Source organism: Diplodia corticola (assembly GCF_001883845.1).
Source record: "Diplodia corticola strain CBS 112549 chromosome Unknown scaffold53, whole genome shotgun sequence".
NCBI lineage: Eukaryota > Fungi > Ascomycota > Dothideomycetes > Botryosphaeriales > Botryosphaeriaceae > Diplodia > Diplodia corticola.
In genome coordinates, this window is record NW_017971532.1 from 63,162 (window position 1) to 85,294 (window position 22,133).

The window sequence follows — 22,133 nt, forward strand, 5'->3', positions numbered from 1 at the left end:
GCTTTGGGGCCTTTTGTCTTGCCTGAAGTGTCCCAGACTCGCCGCTGCTTTGGCTTCTCGTTCCGCATCCCCGCGCTCTGCATCGTTGCATTGCCCCTGCTGTCACCATCGCTATCCCCACGCCGTCCACGATTCCATCAAATGGCCGTATTCACAACACCCTCGTGGCTGCTTCCTGAGAATGAGGCCACGAGGCCCGCCTTCCTGGCGTGGGCCGTCACGGCCATGGCCTGCATGGCCATGTACATCGACACCTTCCAGTCGACCATGGTGAACTTCGGCCTGTCCGACATCATGACCTCGCTGCACATGACCCCTTTCGACATCAACTGGGTCGTCATCGCCTACAACCTCGCCTTTGCCGCCGTGCTTCCCATCTCTGGAGCCATCGCCGACAGGTTTGGACTGCGCGTTGGATTTGTCGTCGGCACCGGCTCCCTTGCGTGGGCGAGCGCCCTCTGTGCGGCTGCACCGAACAAGTACGCCCTCATCGTCGGCCGGGCGTTCTGCGGCCTTGGAGCTGCCCTTGGTGTAAGTGCTACGTGACGATTTGGAGAATGTGGCTGACTGCGAACAGACCGCCACCGGCCCGCCGATTATCAGCCATCTGTTCACCGACGAGAAACAGCGTAACAAGGGGCTCTCGCTGCTCATCATGTGCGGACCCCTTGGGATGGTCTCCGGCATGATCTTCGGCGCCCTGCTCGTTGGTAAGCGTCCATGGTCCTCTGACGTGCAAAGTGTCTGACTCTTCCTCTCCCTCAGAATCTCCCACCGGATGGCCTGCATTGTTCTGGCTAGGTCTTGCCGTGAACAGTGTGCTGTGCATCGTCGGCTTCTTCACCATCCCCATCTTCGCAAAGCCGCCACCCGATCCTTCCAAGAAGTTCGACGCCATTGGCCTGGCCATGTTCGTCTCCGGCCTGCCACTCCTGATCTATGGCGTCGACGATGGCGGCAACCGGGGCTGGACCAGCCCGGAGATCCTGGTGACTCTGATCCTTGGTGGACTGATCGTGCTGGCCTTTCCCATCTACGAGCGCCGCCTCGATAATCCTCTCGTGCCGAAGGAATTCCTGCGAGACCGCAACATGGTGCTCATGCTACTCACCTTCGTCATTTTCGGCGGTGGCTTTTCCACTTGGTTCCTCCTGGTCACCCAGCTGTTTCTAAACTCACTGAAGCTGACGGCGCTGCGCTCCGCGCTGTACCTCCTGGTAAGTCTTTCGCGACGATTCCCCTGGTGAAGGATGTTTCTCATTGACGTTGCCATGAAGCCTGCCGCAGTAGGCTCTATTCTCTCCGGAGGACTAGGTAGCTACTTGAGCACACGTACCTCGGTCAGGATTCAGATCGGGGGTGGCTATATTTGGACAGCCGCTTTCATCATCCCATGGGGTCTGGTGGCTATGGATGTCCCTCGAGCCTACCTGATCTGCTTCGCCATCCTATACCTGTTTGGCAATGCCCCCGCCGTCGTACGCGCCCAGGCAACCACGTTGAGCACCATCCCGGCGGAACAGCACGGCCAGGCAACGGCCATGCTCATGGTCGCGTATCAGGCCGGCAATGCTGTCATGCTTGCTCTGGTCAATGCTGTTGCGAAGGGTTACACCAAAACCCCCGAAACGGCCGAGTCGTTGCTGCAAGGATACAAGGCCGGCTTCTGGACGCTGCTGGCTATCACTGGGGTTGTGGGCCTTACCTTTTGCTGTTTCTACAGGGAGCAGGCAGTGAAGCAGCCGGATACCGAGGTGTGTCTTGCGAATCCGTCAGAGACAGCACTCAAGCCGTCAAGCAAGGAGTCCTCGTCTGGCTACGCATCTGTCACAGATCATACCCCTCAAAGCTCCTGAGTGTCAAAGTCCTTCCGATTGAGGCCTCTTCGAAGGTGTTTGGCTTTGCATTGCGGTAAATGGACACATCGACGGATCTTCTCTTTAGGCGGGCAATCACCCAGCAGAACATGCGTTATGACAGATATTTGGTTCACGTGTGAGGGGTTTAATTTGACGGCCAAGTGGCAAGGGAAACAATCTTTTACTCAGGTTATGGGCAGGGGCATTACAGGACCTTTTAATGCCGGAAAACCTTCTGACATCGGTCGAGCGTCTTTTCAATTTTCTCGTTTATTCGTACAATATCTGCTCTATTACGAGCACCCATAGCTGTTTTGCAAAAGTTACACTCATTTGTCTTCTCTACACACGCCTTCAGACATTTCCATAGTGTTTTCATATTGAAATGCGTACACGACTTGTGACCGGAGGTACAACGAGGTGCACCCGATTAGCTGAGGACAGACGATGAGCCACCGTGACCACAACAGTACTATGCTCTCCAGATCATATTTCACCATTTACAACGCTGAGATGAGGCCTTGGTGGTCCAAATGCTCACGGATAACGCAGTTAAAATTTGTTTGGAGGTTACTTGGAGGCAACAATCTACCAATGAGCCGAGCCCGTCCAGCGCAATCATGAATATGGAAATGGCAAAAATAGTATGATTTCGTTTCGTTTCCCATTTAAGAGTAGCTAAAGACCAAGGAGTCCGAAATGTATTGCTGCGTCGGTGACGCTGTCGTATCCGCACTCCGCAGCCAACAAGCCCCATCTGAAGAGTGCCACATCTACAGCCTGACTTCCACTTGCCGTGCTAATGCCCTCCGAAAACCAAACACCGAACCTCGATACTTTCTCTACGAGGAGCGTCCGGCTTCGTCTCCGGATGTTCAAACGCACAGTGCGGGCAGACTGCGAGTGGATGATCAGCAACACTCTCTTCACTTCGAAACCTGGAAACAAGGAACACAAACGTTTCGCCGGCACATCGGGCTTGCTATCGTAAATTTTGATCAGCAAAGCCTCGTCGGGCCGCTGGCCGCCTAAATAGTACCACTTCTGGCCGGGGCCGTGGCTGATGTTGTACGTGGAGCCGAGCTCCTCCCATTGGTGCTTCCACAGGTCTGTGGCATGGAGGTTGGCGTCTTCCAGCGACTTTCCATCCATGGTCGCCAGCGGCCAGTCTTCAACCGGTCCGTTGATGGGGCGCCATACGCTGGTGGTGGACGTTTTAGCAGGCTACTTCCAACGCGATGGGGGTTCTTACTTGATTATGCGGAACCGGCCTTTGAGGAGTTCCTCTGCTTCCTCGCCACCATACTGTCGAGCTCTGCGGATTGCGCCTTTGGGTGTCCTACGTGGCTGTTAGAACTCCAACGACACAGCTAAAGCCGCCAAAGAAAAACTTACTGGTCACAGTGCACCTGCATCCGGAAGTAGACATTAGCAGAGATCGAAAATGAAGGGCTTGGATTCGCCGGAGCAACCCACCGTCTTTCCCGGTTGCTGCTTTCCAGGCCTGCCAAAAAAGCCCTCGGCGGGATCCCGCTTCCGGATGGAGTGGTTGAAGATGACGACCTTGTCGGCACCCGTTTTGCGCTTGACCATGGCTTCCACCGCGGCGTAGTAGTCCCGCTCGATGGTCTCGGTCTTGATGTCACGGATTGCTTGAAGCAGCTCCGGCCGGCCGCCCTCCGGGTCATCGACGAAGGCGAATGCATGATCGTCCAGGGTGAAGTCGTCCTTGCGGGACCGACAGTCTGCCACCTGAACCTTGTAGGGCGTCCAGTCGTAGTTCTTGACCTCGAAGCCCGGGTCGGGGTCGGTGCGGTAGTATGGAGCTTCCTTCTTGTCTTGCCATGGCTCAATGTAGAGCATTTCCGTCTCGTACTTCGGCAGGGAGTCCATGATTGAGATTGGTATGGTGTAGTGTCCAAGACAGATCAAGAGCGTATGAGGGTCTAATTTACTATTGACCAGAGCATGAAACGATGTTGCATATATAGCATGTCAGTGCCTGTCGGCGTCCGAGCACGTGGCGGTGCGTAGAAGTGGGTCCGTGCCTCGTCGACAGTACATGAGACAGCGCCAGAGGAAATTGTGCAGAACCAGGGGAAAGAAGAGAATGGATCCTTCCAGAGAGCTGCTTGAAGAAATTGAACATATCAGCATGTTGGCAGTACTGCGGCGCGCCTCCGTGTTGACCATGGCCAATTTTCGGTTCCCGATCCCGAAAGCACTGACTCGTGCCTGCTTCCCCATAAAACGCGGCAGCCGCTACGTACTTGATCTTGAGTTCCTTTGCCACCTCTCAGAACTCCCCGCGCTTCTTCAAAGGAGACAGTTTCAGCGATGAGCGTACCCATGGAGGCCTCTCCGTGGCTGGAAAACACGACGCGGACGGATGCAGTCCACTTTCCCCCGCCTGGCGATGGCGGCAGTCTTGGATTGTTTGGGTCTTTCCGCCCTTCCACCGTTCTTTTCTCTCTGATCTTTCTTTTCCTCCTCGGCATAGGTCCCTTCTACGATTTCGTCGAGCGGCGAGGGAGCAAGCACATCATCCTCGGCGACTGCGGATGGTGGCTTCGGCGGACGATGATGACCAAGTTCAATCTGGACCCGAACAACGTCGTTTTCGACGGGTACAACAACGTACGCTTGGAGATCCGTGGGACACGAATTGTGCTTACGCAGGCCGCGGCCATAGTATACGAAGGAGAAGAAAATCTGGGCAACTTGGATCAACGATGAGCTCATCCACATTCTGCCGCCGGCTTTCTTCGACGACATCAAGAATCAACCTCTACAGAAGCTATCATTTCTCAAAGTCGTCGACGAGGTGGGTGTTCTTGCAGAGCCACGTGGCGCGGAGGAGCTGACGCCAGCCAGCATTTCATGTGGAACCTCCACGTCGGCGACATGGTCTGTCAGCGCGACTACGTGAAGGCGGTCAAGTCCCAGCTCAACTTCAGCCTTCGTAAGTGACGCCTGCTCGTACATAAGACTCGAAGCATCGAACTGACAGAGGTGCGTAGCGAGCATGACAAACTACATTGCCGACCAGACCGACCTCGCCATTGCCGAGCGCATCGCGCCGCCCGAAAACTCGCGGGGTGAGCAGCCACCACCATCTTCCCCCACCCTCAAACCAAGCACATGACTGAACCGCAACGCCAGGATGGAGGACCGTCATGCTCTGGGACGCCACGCTGGACATCATCCACCGCGTGACGGCTGCAGTCATGGTTGGTGCCGAGCTGGCTGCGGACCCCGAGTACATCCACCACGCGCGGGGCTACACGGAAGCAGTGACGGCCTGGAACGCGCCTCTCTTCGCGATGCCTTCCTTCCTGCGCACGCCGTTCTTCTGGGTTTCCAGCGGCGGGCGCACGATCCGCATGCACCAGCGCGAAGTCCGGAGGTTCGTGTACCCGGAGCTCAGGAAGCGGCAGGCGGGTGACTACTCGAGCGAGAACTTCGCCATGCTGGACGGCCTCTTGAAGAGCGCAAAGGACAGCACGGAGAAGTCGTACGCGCGGATCGTCGACCAGGAGCTGTTCTTGACCTTCGCGGCGGCCGGCCTGTTCTCCGTCGTCGTGTGTCAGCTCATCTTGTCGGTCCTCGGCCACCCGGGATACCTCGAGCCGCTGAGGGAAGAGATCGAAGCCGCTGTCAAGGAGTGCGGAGGCTGGAACAAGGACGCGGCTGCCAGGATGCCCAAGCTCGACAGTTTCCTGCGCGAGACTTTGCGACTCAGTCCTCCTACTGCCCGTAGGTCTTTTTCTTTGATATCGCCGATGCGCTCAAAACGAGCTGACGGTCCTCTAGTTACTCTGCAGCGGAAGGTCGATGTGGACATCCCGTTGTCGAACGGCGATGTCATCAAAGCCGGAACGCTCATCGGCTTCCCGACACTGGCAATCCAGAGAGATCCGGAGCACTACGACAGACCCCTGGAATTCGATGGGTATCGCTTTTACGACTCGGAGACAAACACGGTCACAGTCAAGTCTGTGACGCAGAGCCGCACCTATCTGCCGTAAGGACCGCCCAGTCGTTTTGTGGAATCATGCGAGCTGACCAGTTTCAGGTTTGGCTATGGGACTCAAACCTGCCCGGGAAGATTTCTTGCCACGGAGACTTCCAAGATTGTTTTTGCGAAGTTCATTGTCGACTACGAAATGAAGTTCACTCCTAAACGAGTTGGCAAGCCGGTCGATTGGCCGATTGGGGGTCAGATCATGCCGAGCATTGACACCTACGTCTCCTTCAGGCGGCGGAAACACTGATCTGGTTCGTTCCTAAAAGATGCGTCTGCAGATATTTTTGGGTGATCTGTATTACGTACAGCTGGCGTACCAGAGGAACGTGTACTGTGAAGTAGTTTTTTGCTTAGCATTTAAACGCGTACAACGAAAAATTCGCGAGCGAAACGAGCTCAGGCAGGCTCAGGATAGACTGAATCTTTCATTGCGTCTTCACATACAAATTTCGTAGAAACAGCCTGTCTTCACGTGATGTGACATCCCATTCTACTTTACGACGCTTTGCTTGACAGCTCGGTTCCCGAGGACATTCTGGTGTCCAAGCCATATGAGGCAACATAAATAAATGCAGCAGACATTCATCCGCCTCTCTTCTAGGATCAGCAGTCAGCCACAGAGATGGCCGATTTCACAGGAAAATCTCGTCCCAACGGAGAAGTCGTTCTCGGGGACGTCGAGCACGACGGGCGAGTCATACTTTACGTCATCAAAGGTACCTAATCCTCAACGGATCAAGTGGAGAAAGGGATTTGAGAGCACGCTTGGGCTAACGTTGAACGCCATCAGCCGACCAGACATCGTACATCAACTACATCAAGCCATTGATCTTTGCAGAGGAGCTTGGGTTTCCGCACTTGATCTCTGTGATTGACACTCGAGATGAGTGGTTCTACGCCGTCCATCCGGAACGGATGGTTCCATCCTTGAAGGATAAAGACGACGTTACTGGCGAGAAAATCATCGTCTTCGAGGGAACCGCCTGTCTGCAGTACCTGGCGGCCAAGTTTGACCATGCTGGGGAGTGGAGCGGCCGAACCGCGTGGGAAAAGGCCCAAGTCCTCTCATGGACCGCGTTCCAGACTGCTGGCCTCGGGTGAGCTTGAACTGCTACATTCTCATCCATGCCGCACAAGGCCGCTGACGAACAACGCTTCTCGTAGGGCAACTGCCAAGTACTGGCTGTACTTCCTGCGTGGATACCCCACCAGGCAGAACCCTGAGCCCATGCCAAAAACATGTGCAAAGTAGGTTGTCCCAGCACGCTCATGCTGCAGTTGCTGACTCTGGATGACAGGCTTCACGCCAACACACTTAAAGCGTGGCACATGCTGGAAGGCCGGCTGGCTCTGCCTGGGCAGCAATATGTAGCTCTACCAGACCGTCCGACATTGGCAGACCTTTCGTACTTCCCATTCGCGATGCCGTGGATGTTCGGTTTCTTTGGCGTGGACATCAAAGACTGGCCCAACATCGCACGCTGGAGCGAGCTGATGCTCGCACGGCCTGCTATAAAGAGGGTTATGGAGAGGGCGCCCACCATTGGTCACTGAACGACATGTTGCGTGTAGATATTTTGATTTCCTGGGGAGGCAAAACAAAGGGAGCGAAGGGCGAAATCGCATGCCATCAACCATGGCAAATACCATGGGCCCAAAAGTAGATGATGGTCTTGATTGGCCGGGTCTGTTTGCTCAAAGAATTCAAGGCATTTTCTGCACCTACCTGAAAGGGCACATGACTGGCAACACTCAGCCCTCGGTGACCGACTGCTAGTCAGGCTGATGCTACAAGAAGCGGGTCGCGGAAGGAGGCAAGCGGCGACAGCATAGACCAAACGTTGCTCCATCTTCGCCCTCTCTCTTTCCCCCCTCGGATCAACACGACGCCATGGCCCACGACGAGGAGAGTCGGCCGCTCCTGCGAGGAGACGGCGAGCAGGCGAAGCCCAAGGCAGGAGGAGTCGCAGCGGGTTACAAAGCAATGCCGATCTCGTTCCTGGCGTCGTGCGCGATGGCGGCGACGGCGGCATCGACGGTGTACGCGTACGCGCACATCCTGTGCCGGGACGCGTCGCGGTGCGAGGACGCGGAGAAGGCGACGTACGCGTCGGCGGTGGCGGCGGCGACGACGGTGGCCAACGTGTGCGGGCTGGTGGCGGTGGGCATCTACGAGCGGATGCCGACGCGGGCGGGGCTGGGGCTGTGGGTCGGGCTGCGGGCGGCGAGCGTGGTGGTGCTCGCGGCGGGAGGTGAGTGAGACGCAGACGGCGACAGCAATAGTGTGCTGACCAAGCGACCAAACAGTGCTCCGCAAGAGCATCGTCCTGGCTCTGGGCGCGCGCGTGCTCGAGGGGCTGGCCACCGACAACACGCTGCACATGACGCTCAACGCCCTGTACGCCCGGGCGGCCGACCAGCGCGTCGTCGGACGGCTGATGTCGGCGTCGCTCGCGCTGTACATGGCGGGCATGGCCCTCAGCCCGGCGCTGGCGGCGCTGCTGGCCGACTTCCGCGTCTCGTTCGCCGCCGCGCTGGCCGTCTTCGCCGTGGCGGCTGCGTACCTGGCCGTCGTCGGGCGCCTGGACGAGCCCAAAATCAGCAGCGGGAGCAGCAGCGAGAGCACCGGTGAGAGCAGCAGCGGGAGCAGCAGCGACGGTGGGCACCGAGGGGGAGGGATAGTGCGGCCGGCGGTGTACCTGGGGTCGGACGCGGTGCTGGCGGCGCATGGCGGGGCGATGCTGCTGTACAATGCAGGCGTGTCGTACATGTTCCCGGCGCTGATGGTGCACGCGACGCTGCGGTTCGGCTTCTCGGCCAAGCACAACGGGCTGCTGCTGTCGGTGGCGGCGGGGTCGTCAGCGCTGTACCTGGTGGCGGCGGCATGGGCGGCACGGCCCGGACGCAACGCAGCAGCGGCGCTGGTCTCGCTCGCGGTGCTGGCGGCGGCCATGTGCGGGCTGGCGACGGTGCCTGTGGCGTGGGCGCTGTTCCCAGGCGTGGCGTGTGCGGCGCTCGGGCTGGCGGCGCCGTCGTTCGTCAAGGCGCACCTGGTGCAGCGGCGGCCGCACGACTCGCTGGCGGTTGCTGCGCTGTCGGTCGCCGAGGGCGCGGGCAGCCTGGTGTCGGCGCCATTGCTGGGCGGCTGGCAGAGCGCGCACCCGGGCGGCAGCGTGCTGTTCGTCGCGGCCGGGCTGGCGTTGGCGTCGGCAGTGGTGTTTGCCGTGGGCTGTCGGCGTTGATGGCACGGTGGAGGAGAGATGATGGAAGGGTGTGCTTAGTAATCATATTCAATGAAAGAGTATCCGTTTCTTAGAACCTAACTACTACCCACAACCACGCTCAGAACATCGACTTGACCCGGTCCTCGAGCGGCTCCTCGTCGCCCATCTCTGCCGCAACGCGCTCCACGTCGGCCAGCACACGCAGCACGTTCGCGCCCGCCACGCCGCGCACGTCCTCGACCGACACGCCGCGGCGCAGCAGCTCGGCGATCAGGGCCGGGTAGGTGCCGACATGCTCGAGGCCGTCGGGCGCCGGATCGAAGCCCATGCCGTCGAAATCTGCCCCAATGCCGACGTGCCTGAAGCCCACCAGACGGCCCAGGTACACGACGTGGTCGGCCACGTCGGCGAGCGTAGCCCGCGGCCCGCACGTCACGAAGCCCGGCGAGAAGTTGACCATGACGACGCCGCCGTTGTCACGCAGCGCCCGCAGCTCGTCGTCGGCCACGTTCCGCGGGTGGTCGCATAACGCCTGCGCCGCCGAGTGCGTGTACACGACGGGCGCCCGTGACACGGTCAGGGCGTCGCGCTGCGTGGCCGCCGACGTGTGCGACAGGTCGACCATGAGGCCCAGGCGGTTCATCTCGCGCACGGCGTCGCGCCCGGCGGCTGACAGGCCGCCGTGGAGGGGCGTGGGCGGGCTGCAGCTGTCGGCGAAGCGGTTGTGGCAGCTGTGCGTCAGCGTCACGTAGCGCACCCCCAGCGTCCGGAACAGGCGCAGCGCCGATGCGCTGTTGGCCACCTGGTGCAGGCCCTCGACGCCGATGAGGCTGGAGATGGCCTGCGCCTGCCCGTGCCTGAACTGCGCCCACACGTCGGCCGCCGACGAGGCCCGCTGCAGCTGCGACGGGTGCGCGTCCACCAGCCGGTGGATCAGGTCGATCTGCTGCAGCGTCTGGTGCAGCGCCTCGTAGTACGTCGCCGCGTCGTCGACCTCGCCGCCGTCGCGGGGACACTCGACGTAGGCGCTCCAGAACTGGCCGCGCAGCCCGCCCTGCTGCAGCCGCGGGAAGTCGACCTGCCCGACCAGGTCTGCCGTCTCGCTGAAGTTCTTGCCGTAGATGTGGTTGTAGTAGAAGGCCCGGATGTAGATGGGGAAGTCGTTGTGCCCGTCTGCTCCATCAGCCACACGCTTCTCGCCCTCGACTCGGACGGACCTGCACTTACCAATCAACGGCACCGCGTTCAGCACCTGCTTCACCGGATCGTGCCTCTGCGAGAACCGTGTCCATGTCCCGCCCACCGTGGCCAGCCCCGTCAGCAGCAGCGCCGCGAGCACTGTCGTCGCCCTGCCCCGCGCCCTGCCACGCTGTCCGTCCGCAAGCTGCACGTTCCGCTGGTGCTGCTGTTCTGTCTTCTCCATTGTCACTGCCACGACACTCTCTGCCGGATGCTCTGGGCCCTGCTGTCTTTAGTATGACATGTGCTCTCGGCCGCCGATGCATGCAGTGCTCGCTCTCACTCGGTCGCCGACGGAAGGAATCTTCGATTTTGAGGCTATCTACTGCCCTACGCTGCCTGCCCTCTCCTTTTCATCCGCACCTTCGCATCCATGTTGGGCCCGTTCTGCACCTCTATGCACATGTTGGCCGGCCGAGACGTCACCGGTCCATCCCACTCCATGTCGTACTCGTGGAGCAGCTTTGCAAATATGAGCTTCGCCACCCTGACCGCGTAGAAACGGCCCGGGCAGGCGTGGCGGCCGTATCCGAATCTGCCACCCGTTAGCCTTCTGCATTCCGCACCTCTTTGGTCGGCCTCGTCTTACGTGAGGAACGACTTGTCCACCGTGGAAGCGTTGGTCTCCTGCTTCCCCTCTGCGGCGCCGGCGAACCTGAAGCCGCGGAAGGTCAGTGGCTCGTCGTAGTTGTCCGGGTCCCGATGGATGGCGTGGATGGGGAAGGCGAAGCGCGAGCCGACAGGCAGCGTGTAGCCGTCGTGAAAGCGGAAGGGCTCGTCCATGACCGCTCGCGTCACCGACACTGTTTCGCCTCGGTCAGCAAGTCTTGCATGGGCCGCCTTTCGCCGCGCTGCTACTCACCAACGCCGGTGGGGTAGAGCCGCATCGTCTCGCGCATGAAGCTCTCCAGGAGCGGCGTCCGCGACAGGAAGCTGGCCGTGAATCCGCCCGTCTCCTCGAGCGTGGTGGCCATCTCTCGCCTCAGCGGCTCGACGTACTCCGGGCTCGTCAGGATCTGGTACACCATCTGCACCACGAGGCCGCCGGGCGCACTGCTGCCGGCAAACATGAGGTGCATCAGTTGGTGCGCCAGCCGTTGTGGCTTCGATTCCACTGCATCGTCTCCTGCGAGCTCGATCATCCACTTTACCGCGTCGTCGTACTCGCCCATCTGGCTGCGCGTCTGCTCGATTTTGGGCATCAGGTGCTTGGTGCAGCGGGCGAGGTCCGCTCGGTGCTTGACTGCGGCAATCCACGCAATGAGACTTCTCAGCGGGCCCAGAGCCACGCCGTTGATGAGGATTGCGCTGATGAACAGGGAGCGGTTGAAGCTCTGCGACCTCTCGACAAAGTCCTTGTTGCGCGCCAGCTCCTTGCCCAGCAAGATGCGGCAGGTGATGCGGTGCGCCATTGCCGTGAACGTTGGAAATGCTTGAACCGTCTTCCACTCGCTTGCCGCCTCCAGCTCTGTGGACAGAATGTGGTCGCATTCGGCGTTCATCGCTTCCACCAGCGATGCTATCACGTGTCAGACAGGTCGCGTCAACCAGGACGCCAGCACTTACGCAGTTGAGGGTTGAGGTACTGCTTCACCGCATCAGGCATCAAGTTGGAAGAATATACATTCCCTGCCGAGACGTGCACGTTGAAGGCCTCGCTGAAGCACTGGGCAAAGTTGAGGTTGTGCTCGTTTGCCTTGCGGACGTCGTCGAGGTAGCGAGGCGGCATCAGGAGGTAGTCCCTCCCGAAAACCTTTGTGACAAAAGGCTTCCCCAGAGCCTTGTGGAACTGGTTCTCGGCTCAGTATCGGCCCAGAAGTTGAATCAATTCACTCACCTTTCGGTACCCACGCTCGGCCCACTTGTCCATCTCGAAACGCATGGGAACTTGGCCAGGAACGAGCGACCACCATCTCGATTTGCCAACTCTCGGAGCATTGTAAGGCGTTTTGCGGCTTAGGAAAAGGACAACGATGATTGCTGGTAGAATGAATGGCAGAAACCCAGAAAATCTCCGCGTCTCATGAGCCGGCAGTTCGACCAATGTCGTTGCGTTCTGTGCCATGTCCATCTTGAAAGGCGACCTGCAGCTTCAAGATGGCATCCGCATCTTCACGTACCTTTCGTTGAAATAACCTGAACAGCAAGTGGCTTGTCGCGGTCTTACCGGACGGTCGGATACCGACACTTCAAGGATCACGTCGTCTTCACGTGATTGAAAGTATTCTTAAGGACTACTGCATCTGCGAGCCATCTGTATCACCGATTATCTTTACCCCTTGCACGGACCCAGCATCAATGGCAGAAACTGGCGATGCCACCCAGCCCTTCCCTCTTCGGCCCACCCGCGGCTCGTCGACGCCCCACCTTCTCCTGGTATTCTTTCAGCTCTTCTTCCTTTCGTCGCCGTCTTTTGCAGGACGCAGATGGATCGCCATCGGCACGCTCTCAATCCTGGCCATTTGGGCCCAGCTGAGTCCCTGGACCCACAACCCCGGCGCCGCCAACTTCGCCGCATTGGCCTGGCCGCATTGGCTGGCCACCATTGAGAAGTTCCTGAACGACACACCAACACCGGAAGCTGCCCTGTGGCCCGTTGACAAAGATGCCGGGGTTGCACTGAGTTACTTTCCCTTCGGGTTTCGCAAGTTGAAGTGGGCCGTGGCCTTGATTCTCAATCTGCGTGGAATTCGGTACAACTTCCAGGTCAAAAACGTGCAGAAGCCTCGCTTCACCTCCACCCAGCGCCGTGGCGTCATTTTGTTCATCCTTTGGCAGTCTATGGAGCTGGCGTATTTCATGCTCATGGGGGATCTCGTAGCTCAGCTGGGCATGAGGCTCTTCTTCCCGTCGGGGCCTGATCAGCACGGCCGCATCGATATGCAGCTCGACATCCGCGATGCCGATTGGCGAATGAGCTTCCTCAAAGCCCTGGTTTTCGGCTCCGGGCCTTACTTTTTCATCAACATGCAGTACACCCTCGTGTCAATCTTCTTCGTCGCCATCGGCGTATCCAAGCCCGAGGTCAGTTTCTCTGCTGCTTCTGCAACAATCACTCCAGCTACAGTCACGCTGACATGGTCCCACAACCCAGGACTGGCCGCCTCTTTTCGGGCGCCTGGCCGAGGCCACGACCGTCCGCTCCTTCTGGGGTAAATTCTGGCACCAGATGATCCGCAAGGTTGGCCTCCCCTCCCCCCGCCCACCCTCCTCTCTGGCCCTTTCCCAGCTGACGTCAAAAAAACCCCAACAGCCGCTGCAGGGCCTCACCCGCCGCATTGTGGACGTCGTCGGTATCAAGCGCGGCACCAACACGTCCTCCTACATGCAGCTGTGGTTTTCCTTCGCCATCTCGGGCGTCATGCACGCGGCGTCCATGACGCTCATGCCTTGTCCGGCCAGCGTCTCCGAGTGGGACCGGTGGAGCGGGCTGGTGTTTTACTTTCTGTGGCAGGCGGCGGCCATCACGTTCGAAGACTTCGTGCTTTTCGTGTGGCGTAGCGCGTTCGGCGGTGGCGGCGAGAGCCGCACGTGGAAGAGCGTCGTGGGATACGTCTGGGTCACGTGCTCGTTCTGGTTCTCGCTGCCGATGGCTGCCGATGTCATGTTGAAGCTGAGGATGGGCGAGGTGTCGCCGTTTCCGTGGACTCTGTGGGGGCCCCTTGTGGAGATGCTGTTCCCGCAGTAGGCGGCCGGCTTCTTTTCAGAGGCGGGCTGCTGCCGATGGATTTTATCAACGTCTTTTACACTGTCGTAGAAAATCCGGGGGAAAAGTTCGAACTCTAATTTATCTTATTGGTACTTCAAAGTCCATATACGTTACCTTTCACGTGCCATATTCCTCGTCTGTCAGCATGCTGGACTGTGCCACGACGAGTATCCAGCCAAAAGCGGCTCTGCCTCCTATTCATCGGTGACAGCCGAACTGGGGCACCTCAAAGAAGTACTAAAGTGTGGCGAGGCCTCTTTTGATCTAGGGTTTTTTTGCTGAGCGGACTGTTGGGACGTGTTGGTTGCGGAAAATTGTGTGCATTTTTATACAAATTATAACAGAGCTGTACCCGTTCCTCATTCCCGCTTCTCGGTATCCACCACAACGAAAGAAGAGACAATCAGCTTACACGAGCGATATGAGTCACAAAGATAGTTGACGTATGTTCAACTAGCACATGACCAATGTTGCCATTGCTGAGAACAGCACATTAATCCTGCCGGCCTTCCCGAGCGGCTTCACCGCCTATGACAAACAAGCTTCATGTCGGGATGAGTGATCCACTCATCCGGGTTCACGGAGTAATCGCCGTTTGCATCCTCGGGTCGCAGTTCCATCCGGTGGTCCTTGAGCAGAGCAGCCACGATGCTGCGAACCATGCGGTCCGCAACGAATTTGCCCATGCACTGACGTGGGCCGAAGCCATAGCGCCACATGTTGTATCGCACCTGATATCGTGTGAGCATACTCTAGAAATGCGACTCGGGTTAGGTGGAGGACTAACCTGCGGTGGCTTGAGACCCAAGAAGCGCTCCGGTTTGTACTTGGTGCTGTCGGCTCCCCAGAAGGGGTTGCGGATGTTGAGCCCGTACGTGTCAACGATGACCATGGTCTGCTGGTCGTCAGTGTATTGTGGGGAATTGGCGGGCTTCGGTCAACTCACGCGTCCGGGAATGATCCACTCGCCGACTTTGCGGTCAGTTGGGGGAGCCTGAGGGATGGAGAATGCTACAAAAGTCAACACAGAACGTAGGCAGATGATTCTCAAATGAACTCACGGGCAACAGGCCGCAGGCGGGAAGCCTCGCTGATGCAGGCGGCAAGGAAGGTGTCGTTTCGAGAGATGTATGTGTCCCAAGATGCATCGTCCGGCCCGACTTCCTTTTCGATTTCCTCCAGAAGTCTGGCTTGGTCTTTCGGCGAGGAGGCGAGATGGATGAAGTTCCACGAGATTGCACCGGTCGTAACGTCGAGATTCGCAAAGAGGGACTCGTCCAACGTTTGCAGCAGCTGTGACATATCAGAACCACTACCCATGAACCACCAGACTGGAAGCAATCACCTGTGTTTGGTCAATCTTGCCGGCCTTGCTGTCTTCCCACAACTTGGTCAATGGTGTTTCAGCTCCATTGGCCTTCGATCTTTCGTAAATGGTCTCGTTGAAGCGCAGCCACTCCCGTTGAAAATCATTCAGCAGCCTGTTTGCTGTTGTTGGGAGGAAGCGAGACAAGGAGAATCTTGCCATGCCACCCTTGATCACGAACGTAAAAAGTTTCTGGCGCACGGGGGCTATCCTCTTGAGCCACTTGATGTCCTCGGCGTTGAGGTCACCGTACATCAACGTGGCCACGACCAAGAATGGATAAAACTTGACGTCTCTCGCAGGGTCGAAGATTCCGTTTTGGAACTCTCCGCTGTTACGCAGATTTTCCACATAGCGCCGTGTCTGCTTGCGGATGACAGGAGCGTCGTTGGAGATGGCAGAATGGGTGAACGGCACCTCCATCTGGGACCGAAGGCTTTGCCATGCTTTGCCGCTCAGCAATCCCACACACTGACCCAATATCTGGCTCATCAGGTATCCCGAGTCATTGTTCACGGCTTTGAGATGCTGGTCCGAGTCTTTGAAGATCTCTTTCAAGTGCTGTGGATCGGAAATCACACTGGAAGGGGTTTCAGCGGTAATTCCACCACACAAAAGGTCCGCCCACTTACACCTCGGACGAAGAGCCGCACCAGATCCGGTAGATGGAGCCGTGTTTCTGTAGCCATTCTTCGGCATTCTGGCGGCCTTGGAGGAACTTTGCAACGTCACCGTTGCCGTTGGGCCAGCGGTATGGGAGCGACGGTAGATTCTTCGTGCCATCCTCACTCTTGATAGGGTATGCCCAATGCAGGTACCACTATGCACCGTCAGCTTATGCGTAGTGGAAGGTTGGGACTGCCTCACGTCAAGGAGACCTGAGAGCAACTCGGTAATTGCGTTCTGGAAAAACGATCGTGTTTTGAGAAAAAGTGCAGTGACGAGAGTGGTGATGCTCAATCCCCACGCCAGCCGTGCCAGTGTCAACGGCTCGGAGCCTACAGTCTCAAGAAACACCATTTTTGCTGGCCGAACGAATCATCACTGGGGGATCGTTCCGGGTCCATCTTCTGAAGCAGTCTTAAATATGGTCTCCGTTTCTCTTCCGTCGATGACTCGAAAGTTCCGTACGTTCCTCTCGGTAACCGAGTCCCCCACGCGGTCATGAGAGATAAGCCGGCTTGCTCCGGCCCATTAGCCCTTTTGTCTCGTGGCGATCAGGGCCAGACTGTGTTCCTGTCCGAAATTATAAGGACTCGTGGTTCCATATCCTATTTCCGTACCAAGCACAGTTGTTGAACTTCTGCCTTTTCCGTCCACAATGGAATCCACGACCCAGGAGTTCCCCGCCGTCAAGTACGGCAACGTCCCATACAATGGGAAACCCATCCTCTACGTTGTCAAAGGTACACCCGCTTCTACGTTTAGTAGACACTGTCACTCTGACCACGTCTTGTAGCCACCAAGACTTCGTACATCAACTACATGAAAGTGTTGATGTTGGCCGAGGAGCTAAACCTGGACTACGAGATCTCGGTGGTTGTAACGAAGGACGAGTGGTATCAGCCGATCCACCCTGAACGTTACGTGCCCACCATCCGCGATAAGGATTCGGAGACAGACCAAGACATCTACGTGTTCGAGAGCACTGCCTGTCTTCAGTATCTCGCGGACATCTATGACAAAGATGGTCTTTGGCACGGGAACACACAGAAGGAGAAGGGTGATATCCTTTCGTGGATAGCGTACCAGACTGCAGGACTTGGGTATCTCTCCTTCCCCCGCCTGTGGCCAATTGCATGTATGAATAGCTGAACGTGAACCAGGGCGACCTCAAAGTACTGGCTCTACTTCTATGCCGTTCATGATGAGAAGCTGCCAAAGGCTATTGACAAGTAAGCCGAGCTCTTAGTCTAGCACCTCGGAGATAGCTAACAGGAAACAGGTTTTACGCGAATGTGTTGAAGCAATGGGACATTTTGGAAAAACGTCTCTCTCAAGAGGGTCAGACCTACATCGCATTAAAGGACCGGCCGACGGTCGCGGACTTGGCATACCTGCCATTTGCCATGCCGTACATGTTCGAGTTCATGAAGGTCAAGATCGAGGACTGGCCCAAAATCAAAGAATGGTCTGACCGCATGCTGAGCCGCCCTGCCGTCAAGAAGATATTGGAATTTGCTCCCACCATAGGTAACTGAGATTATGTACCATGAAGCTGTACCAAGAAGCTGCAGCTGTAGCAAATGATGACCGGCTATCACGTCCATACCTGTCCTCAACTTGAGTGTAACAACAATTTGGCCTTTGGCTTTAGTGCTTCATGTCCACTTTGTAGAGAAGCATCAGTACCTTTAGTGCCTGAATGAGCTTTTTGTCCAGAGAGCATACAAAACAGAATGATCGTCACAAGTCAATAACTGAATCCGTATTGAACTGATGCATTACGGTGACCACGCAATTGAAAATAAAGCCAAATCCCAATGAGAATGTCACTTTTCTCATATATGCCGCTTCTACATCTACTCCCATGCCACGAAAGAGCCATGAAGTTTCGCAGTTGGCGCCAGGCAGCTGGGTCCGTAGATTGCAGCAGTGACGCTTTGAATCTAATGACACACTCAATACTACTGAGATGACTGTGTGGTTCCATATATGAAACATGTATGCTGCGCGACGACTACATGAGTGGATGCCGAGAAGCGTGCAAGACATTGGGGCGGGCCGACGAATCGGCTCCCGACGGCAGTTGTCGAAGTCCGACCACACTCATGCTGCGAACAGCCCTGCCGCCCGGTCATTCACGCCTCAAAAAATCAAAACCATTACTTCCTCTGACGGCACTCCACTCTTTTTTTCCCTATAGTGATGATCTGCCGCTGAAGAGCTTGTGTCATCGTCCCTTCCTTAACCACATTTCGTTCTGAATGCTCTTTCCTTGAACCCGTCACTGATTACATTGGGGCACCATGAGCTCCCTGGCTTTGAGCATAGTCCTCTGGACCTATCCCGTCTCCTTTTGCCTAGTCGCCCTTGTGGCCAACTGCTACGAGGTTCTGTACAAGCCGAACGAACCCGCAGGCAAAGTCAACAGTCGGCGCTTGGCGAAGGCAGACAAGACATTGTTCCTGCTTCATATCAGCCTCGTCATTCTTCTAGTTGGTCACTCGAGATCCTTTATCGTTGTTTTCAAGTGATTGCTGACCGTAGTTCAGGCAGTCAACACCTATTTGGCCGGATATGGGACGCTCAAGGGGGCAAGCGGGCCATTGTTTGCCAACGAGGCGTACCTGGTAGGCGCTCCAAAAACCTACGATAGGGAATGTGGCTGACGATATGGCCTAAAGGGCTCCATGCTCTCTGTACTCTTGGTCTTCTGCAGCACGCTTCTCCCCGACCCGGATATCCCGTACTCGCCGAGTCGACCCAACCTCCAAACATGGGTGCTGAGTACCTCGTACGAAGTAGCCATCCTGCTCATGTGCCTGACCGCACCCTTGGACTCGGATATAAGAAGACAGACCGCGCTGGCCGTGACATGCGAAGCGCTGGGGGCCGCCCGCGTCGTGGTGCTGGGCGCAATGTCTGCGCTCTTCCTGCTCAGTCGACGCAGAGTCGACGACGACGACGAGCGCGAATCACTGCTCAGCCAAGAACAAAGCGTGCAACACTATGGTTCTGCGGCGGCGGCGGCCAACCCTCGTTCGAAGGATGCACAGACAGTATCCGCCTTCGACTACCTGGCCGGATTCCGGGACCTCCTTCCATATCTTTGGTGAGCTTTCTACGGGAAAGATGAGCGCAAACTTCGTATTTACTGACATGCATAGGCCGTCGGACTCACGCCTGCTGCAGGCCCGCGCGGTGTTTTGTTTCGGCCTTCTGGCGGCACAACGCGTCGTCAACATCATGGTACCGCACCAACTGGGCATTGTAGTCGACCACCTCGGAAAGGGCAAGCTACCGCTCAAAGAGATCTCCATGTACGTCATCTACCGCGGACTGCAGGGCCAACAGGGCGTCATCGGCTCGCTGCGGGCCATCCTCTGGATCCCCATCAGCCAGTCCGCCTACCGTCGCCTCACGACTGCCGCATTTGAGCACGTCATGAAGCTCTCGCTGGACTTTCATCTGAGCAAGCGCATTGGCGAAGTCATCAGCGCGCTCAGCAAGGGCAGCGCCATCAACACCTTCCTCGATGGCCTGATCTTCCAGCTCTTCCCCATGGTGTTTGACCTGTTCATCGCGGCTCTGTACTTCTTCATTGCGCTGGATGCCTTCTACGCCATCATCGTCGTCTCGGTCATGTGGTTCTATCTGTTCATCACCATCTACATGGCCAAATACCGCGGACGGGCGAGGCGAGAAGCCGCAACGAGGGACCGCGAAATGGAAGCTGCCAAGTACGTGTGCAGCAGCATTTCCCCTGGGATATTCGAGGCTGACTTGCTGCGCAGGACGGATGCCATCATGTCGTACGAAACCGTGCACCACAACAGCGCTCTTCCCCTCGAGCTTTCCAGATTCCAACGCCTCGTGAAGCGCTTCCAGACGGCCGAGTATTCCGTCTTCTTCTCCCTCAACATGCTGAACGCGGTGCAGAACTTCATCTTCGTGCTCAGCGTCCTGCTGACCTGTCTCCTGGCGGCCTTCCAGATCTCCGAAGGCATGCACAAGGTCGCCATGTTCGTCACAGTGCTCACGTACCTCGCCCAGCTCCAGGCGCCCCTCAACTTCTTCGGAAGCTTCTACACGCAGGTCCAGAACAACATGGTCGACGCCGAGCGTATGCTCGCCCTCGTAAGTGGACCTCAGGAGCACTGGAGCAGCGAGAGCGCGGAGAGATCAAGGGAACTGACACAATCCCAAAATAGTACAAAATCGCGCCATCAGTCGAGGACCGGCCACACGCCCAGCCCATGGACGCATGCGACGGGCGGATCGCGTTCGAGCACGTCGACTTCGCGTACGACAAGCGCAAGCCGGCGCTGGTGGACGTGTCGTTCGAGATCGCGCCGGGCACGACGACGGCGATCGTGGGCGAGAGCGGCAGCGGCAAGTCGACGATCCTGAAGCTGCTGTTCCGGTTCTACGAGATCGACGGCGGCAGCGTCGCCGTCGACGGCGTCGACGTGCGCGACGTCTCCATGGCCACGCTGCGCACCCACTTCGGCGTCGTGCCGCAGGACACGATCCTCTTCAACGAGAGCATCCGGTACAACCTCACGTACTCGAAGCCCGACGCCTCGTTCGAGGAGGTGCAGGAGGCGTGCAGGGTCGCGAGCATCCATGACAAGATTATGAACTTCCCGGATGGGTATGACACTGGCGTCGGCGAGCGAGGGCTCCGGCTTTCTGGTGGCGAGAAGCAGCGGGTAAGTGGAGTTGACGGCACGGAGATGCACTGGAACCACATCTGACAAAAAGACTGTACTGGTAGATTGCTATTGCGCGCGCGGTGCTCAAGCGCCCGCAGATCATGCTGCTGGACGAGGCGACGGCATCGCTGGACTCGCAGACGGAGCGTTTGATCCAGGACGCCTTGAAGAGCGCGTGCAAGGGACGGACGACCATCGCCATCGCGTGAGTGTTTTATTTTACCTCTCGTGCGGAGACGACGACTGATTTCATTTTTTTCTTTCTGCTACAGGCATCGGCTGTCAACAATCACCGAAGCGGATCAAATCATCGTCATGCATCAAGGCCGCATTGTGGAGAGGGGAACGCATGAGGAGTTGCTTGAACTCAGGGGCAGATACAGCTCGATGTGGGAGAAGCAGACAAAGGCCGCTCCGGCTTCAGAGGAGAGCAAGAAGGAGTTATAAAGAGGGGAGGAGGTCCTTGTATCACAAGGATTGCGAGTTGTATTGTCCGGCGTTGTGGTTCGCGCTCTATTAGACCTCCTTTGCTTTATTTTTATCGCGCTTGAAAAAAGGTACGACGCTGCACATGTTTTTAGTGCTAGCTAAGGCCTTATATCGTCTGATAATTTTATACAATTCAGTCACGCTGAGATTAAACGGAAGCGACATGTATTGGCATCAAATAAAATTATGTGTGTACTGGCAATCTATCCATAGAGCGGTGGTGGTGACATCTTTTAAGTGGCCAATACCAGTCGGGTAGATTTATTTATAAACCATCTGATCCTATCAATATATATACATATAGTACATGGCTGCTGTCCATTCCCGTGGCCCGGCTTAACCCGAGCGTCATAGTGAGTCAGCAGGTAGGATAACGCAATATTCTTCAGCGCCGGGACGAGATTTCAACCAGAAGAAAGTGGAGGAAGATGATGACAGCTTCCCACGGCGGCAGTTAAGAATATGCATAGGACCCCCTAGAGACCAGTTGTGCTGCTAAAAAGTCAAAAATAGTACAGGGTCGGGGTTACAGCCGCCGCCCTGTCTACCGGCACTCTTGAAGCCATGACATGCCTAAAAATTTTGTTTCTGTCTCAGCATACATGAAAGTTCGCCGAGAGAATCCTATGGCATGGGTCGAGAATGAAGGAAGCCCTGCTCGGGCACCGAGCGGACCGCACGGTGTCCGAGAGCATTCCGAGACATCTCCACAAGGTACACCACCGCATACACCACCACTTGACAATGAAATCGGACAAAGGCTTACGGACATGGCTATGATTATGCCTCCGTGTAACAATTTCAAACTCCACAAGAAAAAACCCTCCCTCCACCTTGCGTTA

General features: G+C 57.1%; 10 protein-coding genes across 10 annotated transcripts; 7 read left to right on the top strand and 3 right to left on the bottom strand.

Moving 5' to 3' along the window:
• Positions 1-141: 141 nt before the first annotated feature.
• On the top strand, positions 142-1,856 carry BKCO1_5300023 (mfs transporter; the record flags this gene model as incomplete). The annotated part of the gene is made up of 4 exons (XM_020277129.1): positions 142-531; positions 578-710; positions 766-1,217; positions 1,278-1,856. The coding sequence occupies 4 exons, from the start codon at positions 142-144 to the stop codon at positions 1,854-1,856; spliced, it is 1,554 nt and encodes a 517-aa protein (XP_020127280.1).
• Positions 1,857-2,537: 681 nt separating this feature from the next.
• BKCO1_5300024 (methyltransferase) lies at positions 2,538-3,752 on the bottom strand (the record flags this gene model as incomplete). The annotated part of the gene is made up of 4 exons (XM_020277130.1): positions 2,538-3,060; positions 3,112-3,198; positions 3,255-3,268; positions 3,336-3,752. 4 exons carry the CDS (start codon positions 3,750-3,752, stop codon positions 2,538-2,540), a joined length of 1,041 nt encoding a protein of 346 aa, XP_020127276.1.
• A 444-nt stretch (positions 3,753-4,196) lies between these two features.
• Positions 4,197-6,133, top strand: BKCO1_5300025 (cytochrome p450; the record flags this gene model as incomplete). The annotated part of the gene is made up of 7 exons (XM_020277131.1): positions 4,197-4,496; positions 4,552-4,683; positions 4,734-4,821; positions 4,880-4,957; positions 5,022-5,615; positions 5,673-5,883; positions 5,935-6,133. 7 exons carry the CDS (start codon positions 4,197-4,199, stop codon positions 6,131-6,133), a joined length of 1,602 nt encoding a protein of 533 aa, XP_020127275.1.
• Positions 6,134-6,508: 375 nt separating this feature from the next.
• BKCO1_5300026 (glutathione s-transferase) lies at positions 6,509-7,440 on the top strand (the record flags this gene model as incomplete). The annotated part of the gene is made up of 4 exons (XM_020277132.1): positions 6,509-6,602; positions 6,677-6,983; positions 7,051-7,134; positions 7,185-7,440. 4 exons carry the CDS (start codon positions 6,509-6,511, stop codon positions 7,438-7,440), a joined length of 741 nt encoding a protein of 246 aa, XP_020127254.1.
• A 337-nt stretch (positions 7,441-7,777) lies between these two features.
• BKCO1_5300027 (uncharacterized protein) lies at positions 7,778-9,128 on the top strand (the record flags this gene model as incomplete). The annotated part of the gene is made up of 2 exons (XM_020277133.1): positions 7,778-8,138; positions 8,194-9,128. The coding sequence occupies 2 exons, from the start codon at positions 7,778-7,780 to the stop codon at positions 9,126-9,128; spliced, it is 1,296 nt and encodes a 431-aa protein (XP_020127277.1).
• A 100-nt stretch (positions 9,129-9,228) lies between these two features.
• Positions 9,229-12,420, bottom strand: BKCO1_5300028 (membrane dipeptidase; the record flags this gene model as incomplete). Its single annotated transcript, XM_020277134.1, has 7 exons — positions 9,229-10,283; positions 10,338-10,572; positions 10,713-10,884; positions 10,939-11,152; positions 11,212-11,868; positions 11,916-12,138; positions 12,187-12,420. The coding sequence occupies 7 exons, from the start codon at positions 12,418-12,420 to the stop codon at positions 9,229-9,231; spliced, it is 2,790 nt and encodes a 929-aa protein (XP_020127253.1).
• A 227-nt stretch (positions 12,421-12,647) lies between these two features.
• On the top strand, positions 12,648-14,037 carry BKCO1_5300029 (toxin biosynthesis protein; the record flags this gene model as incomplete). The annotated part of the gene is made up of 2 exons (XM_020277135.1): positions 12,648-13,373; positions 13,444-14,037. The coding sequence occupies 2 exons, from the start codon at positions 12,648-12,650 to the stop codon at positions 14,035-14,037; spliced, it is 1,320 nt and encodes a 439-aa protein (XP_020127274.1).
• Positions 14,038-14,579: 542 nt separating this feature from the next.
• BKCO1_5300030 (cytochrome p450 oxidoreductase) lies at positions 14,580-16,444 on the bottom strand (the record flags this gene model as incomplete). Its single annotated transcript, XM_020277137.1, has 7 exons — positions 14,580-14,789; positions 14,846-14,953; positions 15,005-15,069; positions 15,120-15,351; positions 15,404-16,004; positions 16,057-16,244; positions 16,292-16,444. The coding sequence occupies 7 exons, from the start codon at positions 16,442-16,444 to the stop codon at positions 14,580-14,582; spliced, it is 1,557 nt and encodes a 518-aa protein (XP_020127226.1).
• Positions 16,445-16,745: 301 nt separating this feature from the next.
• BKCO1_5300031 (glutathione s-transferase) lies at positions 16,746-17,625 on the top strand (the record flags this gene model as incomplete). Its single annotated transcript, XM_020277138.1, has 4 exons — positions 16,746-16,830; positions 16,884-17,190; positions 17,251-17,319; positions 17,370-17,625. The coding sequence occupies 4 exons, from the start codon at positions 16,746-16,748 to the stop codon at positions 17,623-17,625; spliced, it is 717 nt and encodes a 238-aa protein (XP_020127227.1).
• A 768-nt stretch (positions 17,626-18,393) lies between these two features.
• Positions 18,394-21,249, top strand: BKCO1_5300032 (atp-binding subfamily b; the record flags this gene model as incomplete). The annotated part of the gene is made up of 8 exons (XM_020277139.1): positions 18,394-18,582; positions 18,640-18,717; positions 18,772-19,199; positions 19,255-19,827; positions 19,882-20,224; positions 20,299-20,799; positions 20,865-21,007; positions 21,075-21,249. The coding sequence occupies 8 exons, from the start codon at positions 18,394-18,396 to the stop codon at positions 21,247-21,249; spliced, it is 2,430 nt and encodes an 809-aa protein (XP_020127224.1).
• Positions 21,250-22,133: the final 884 nt, after the last annotated feature.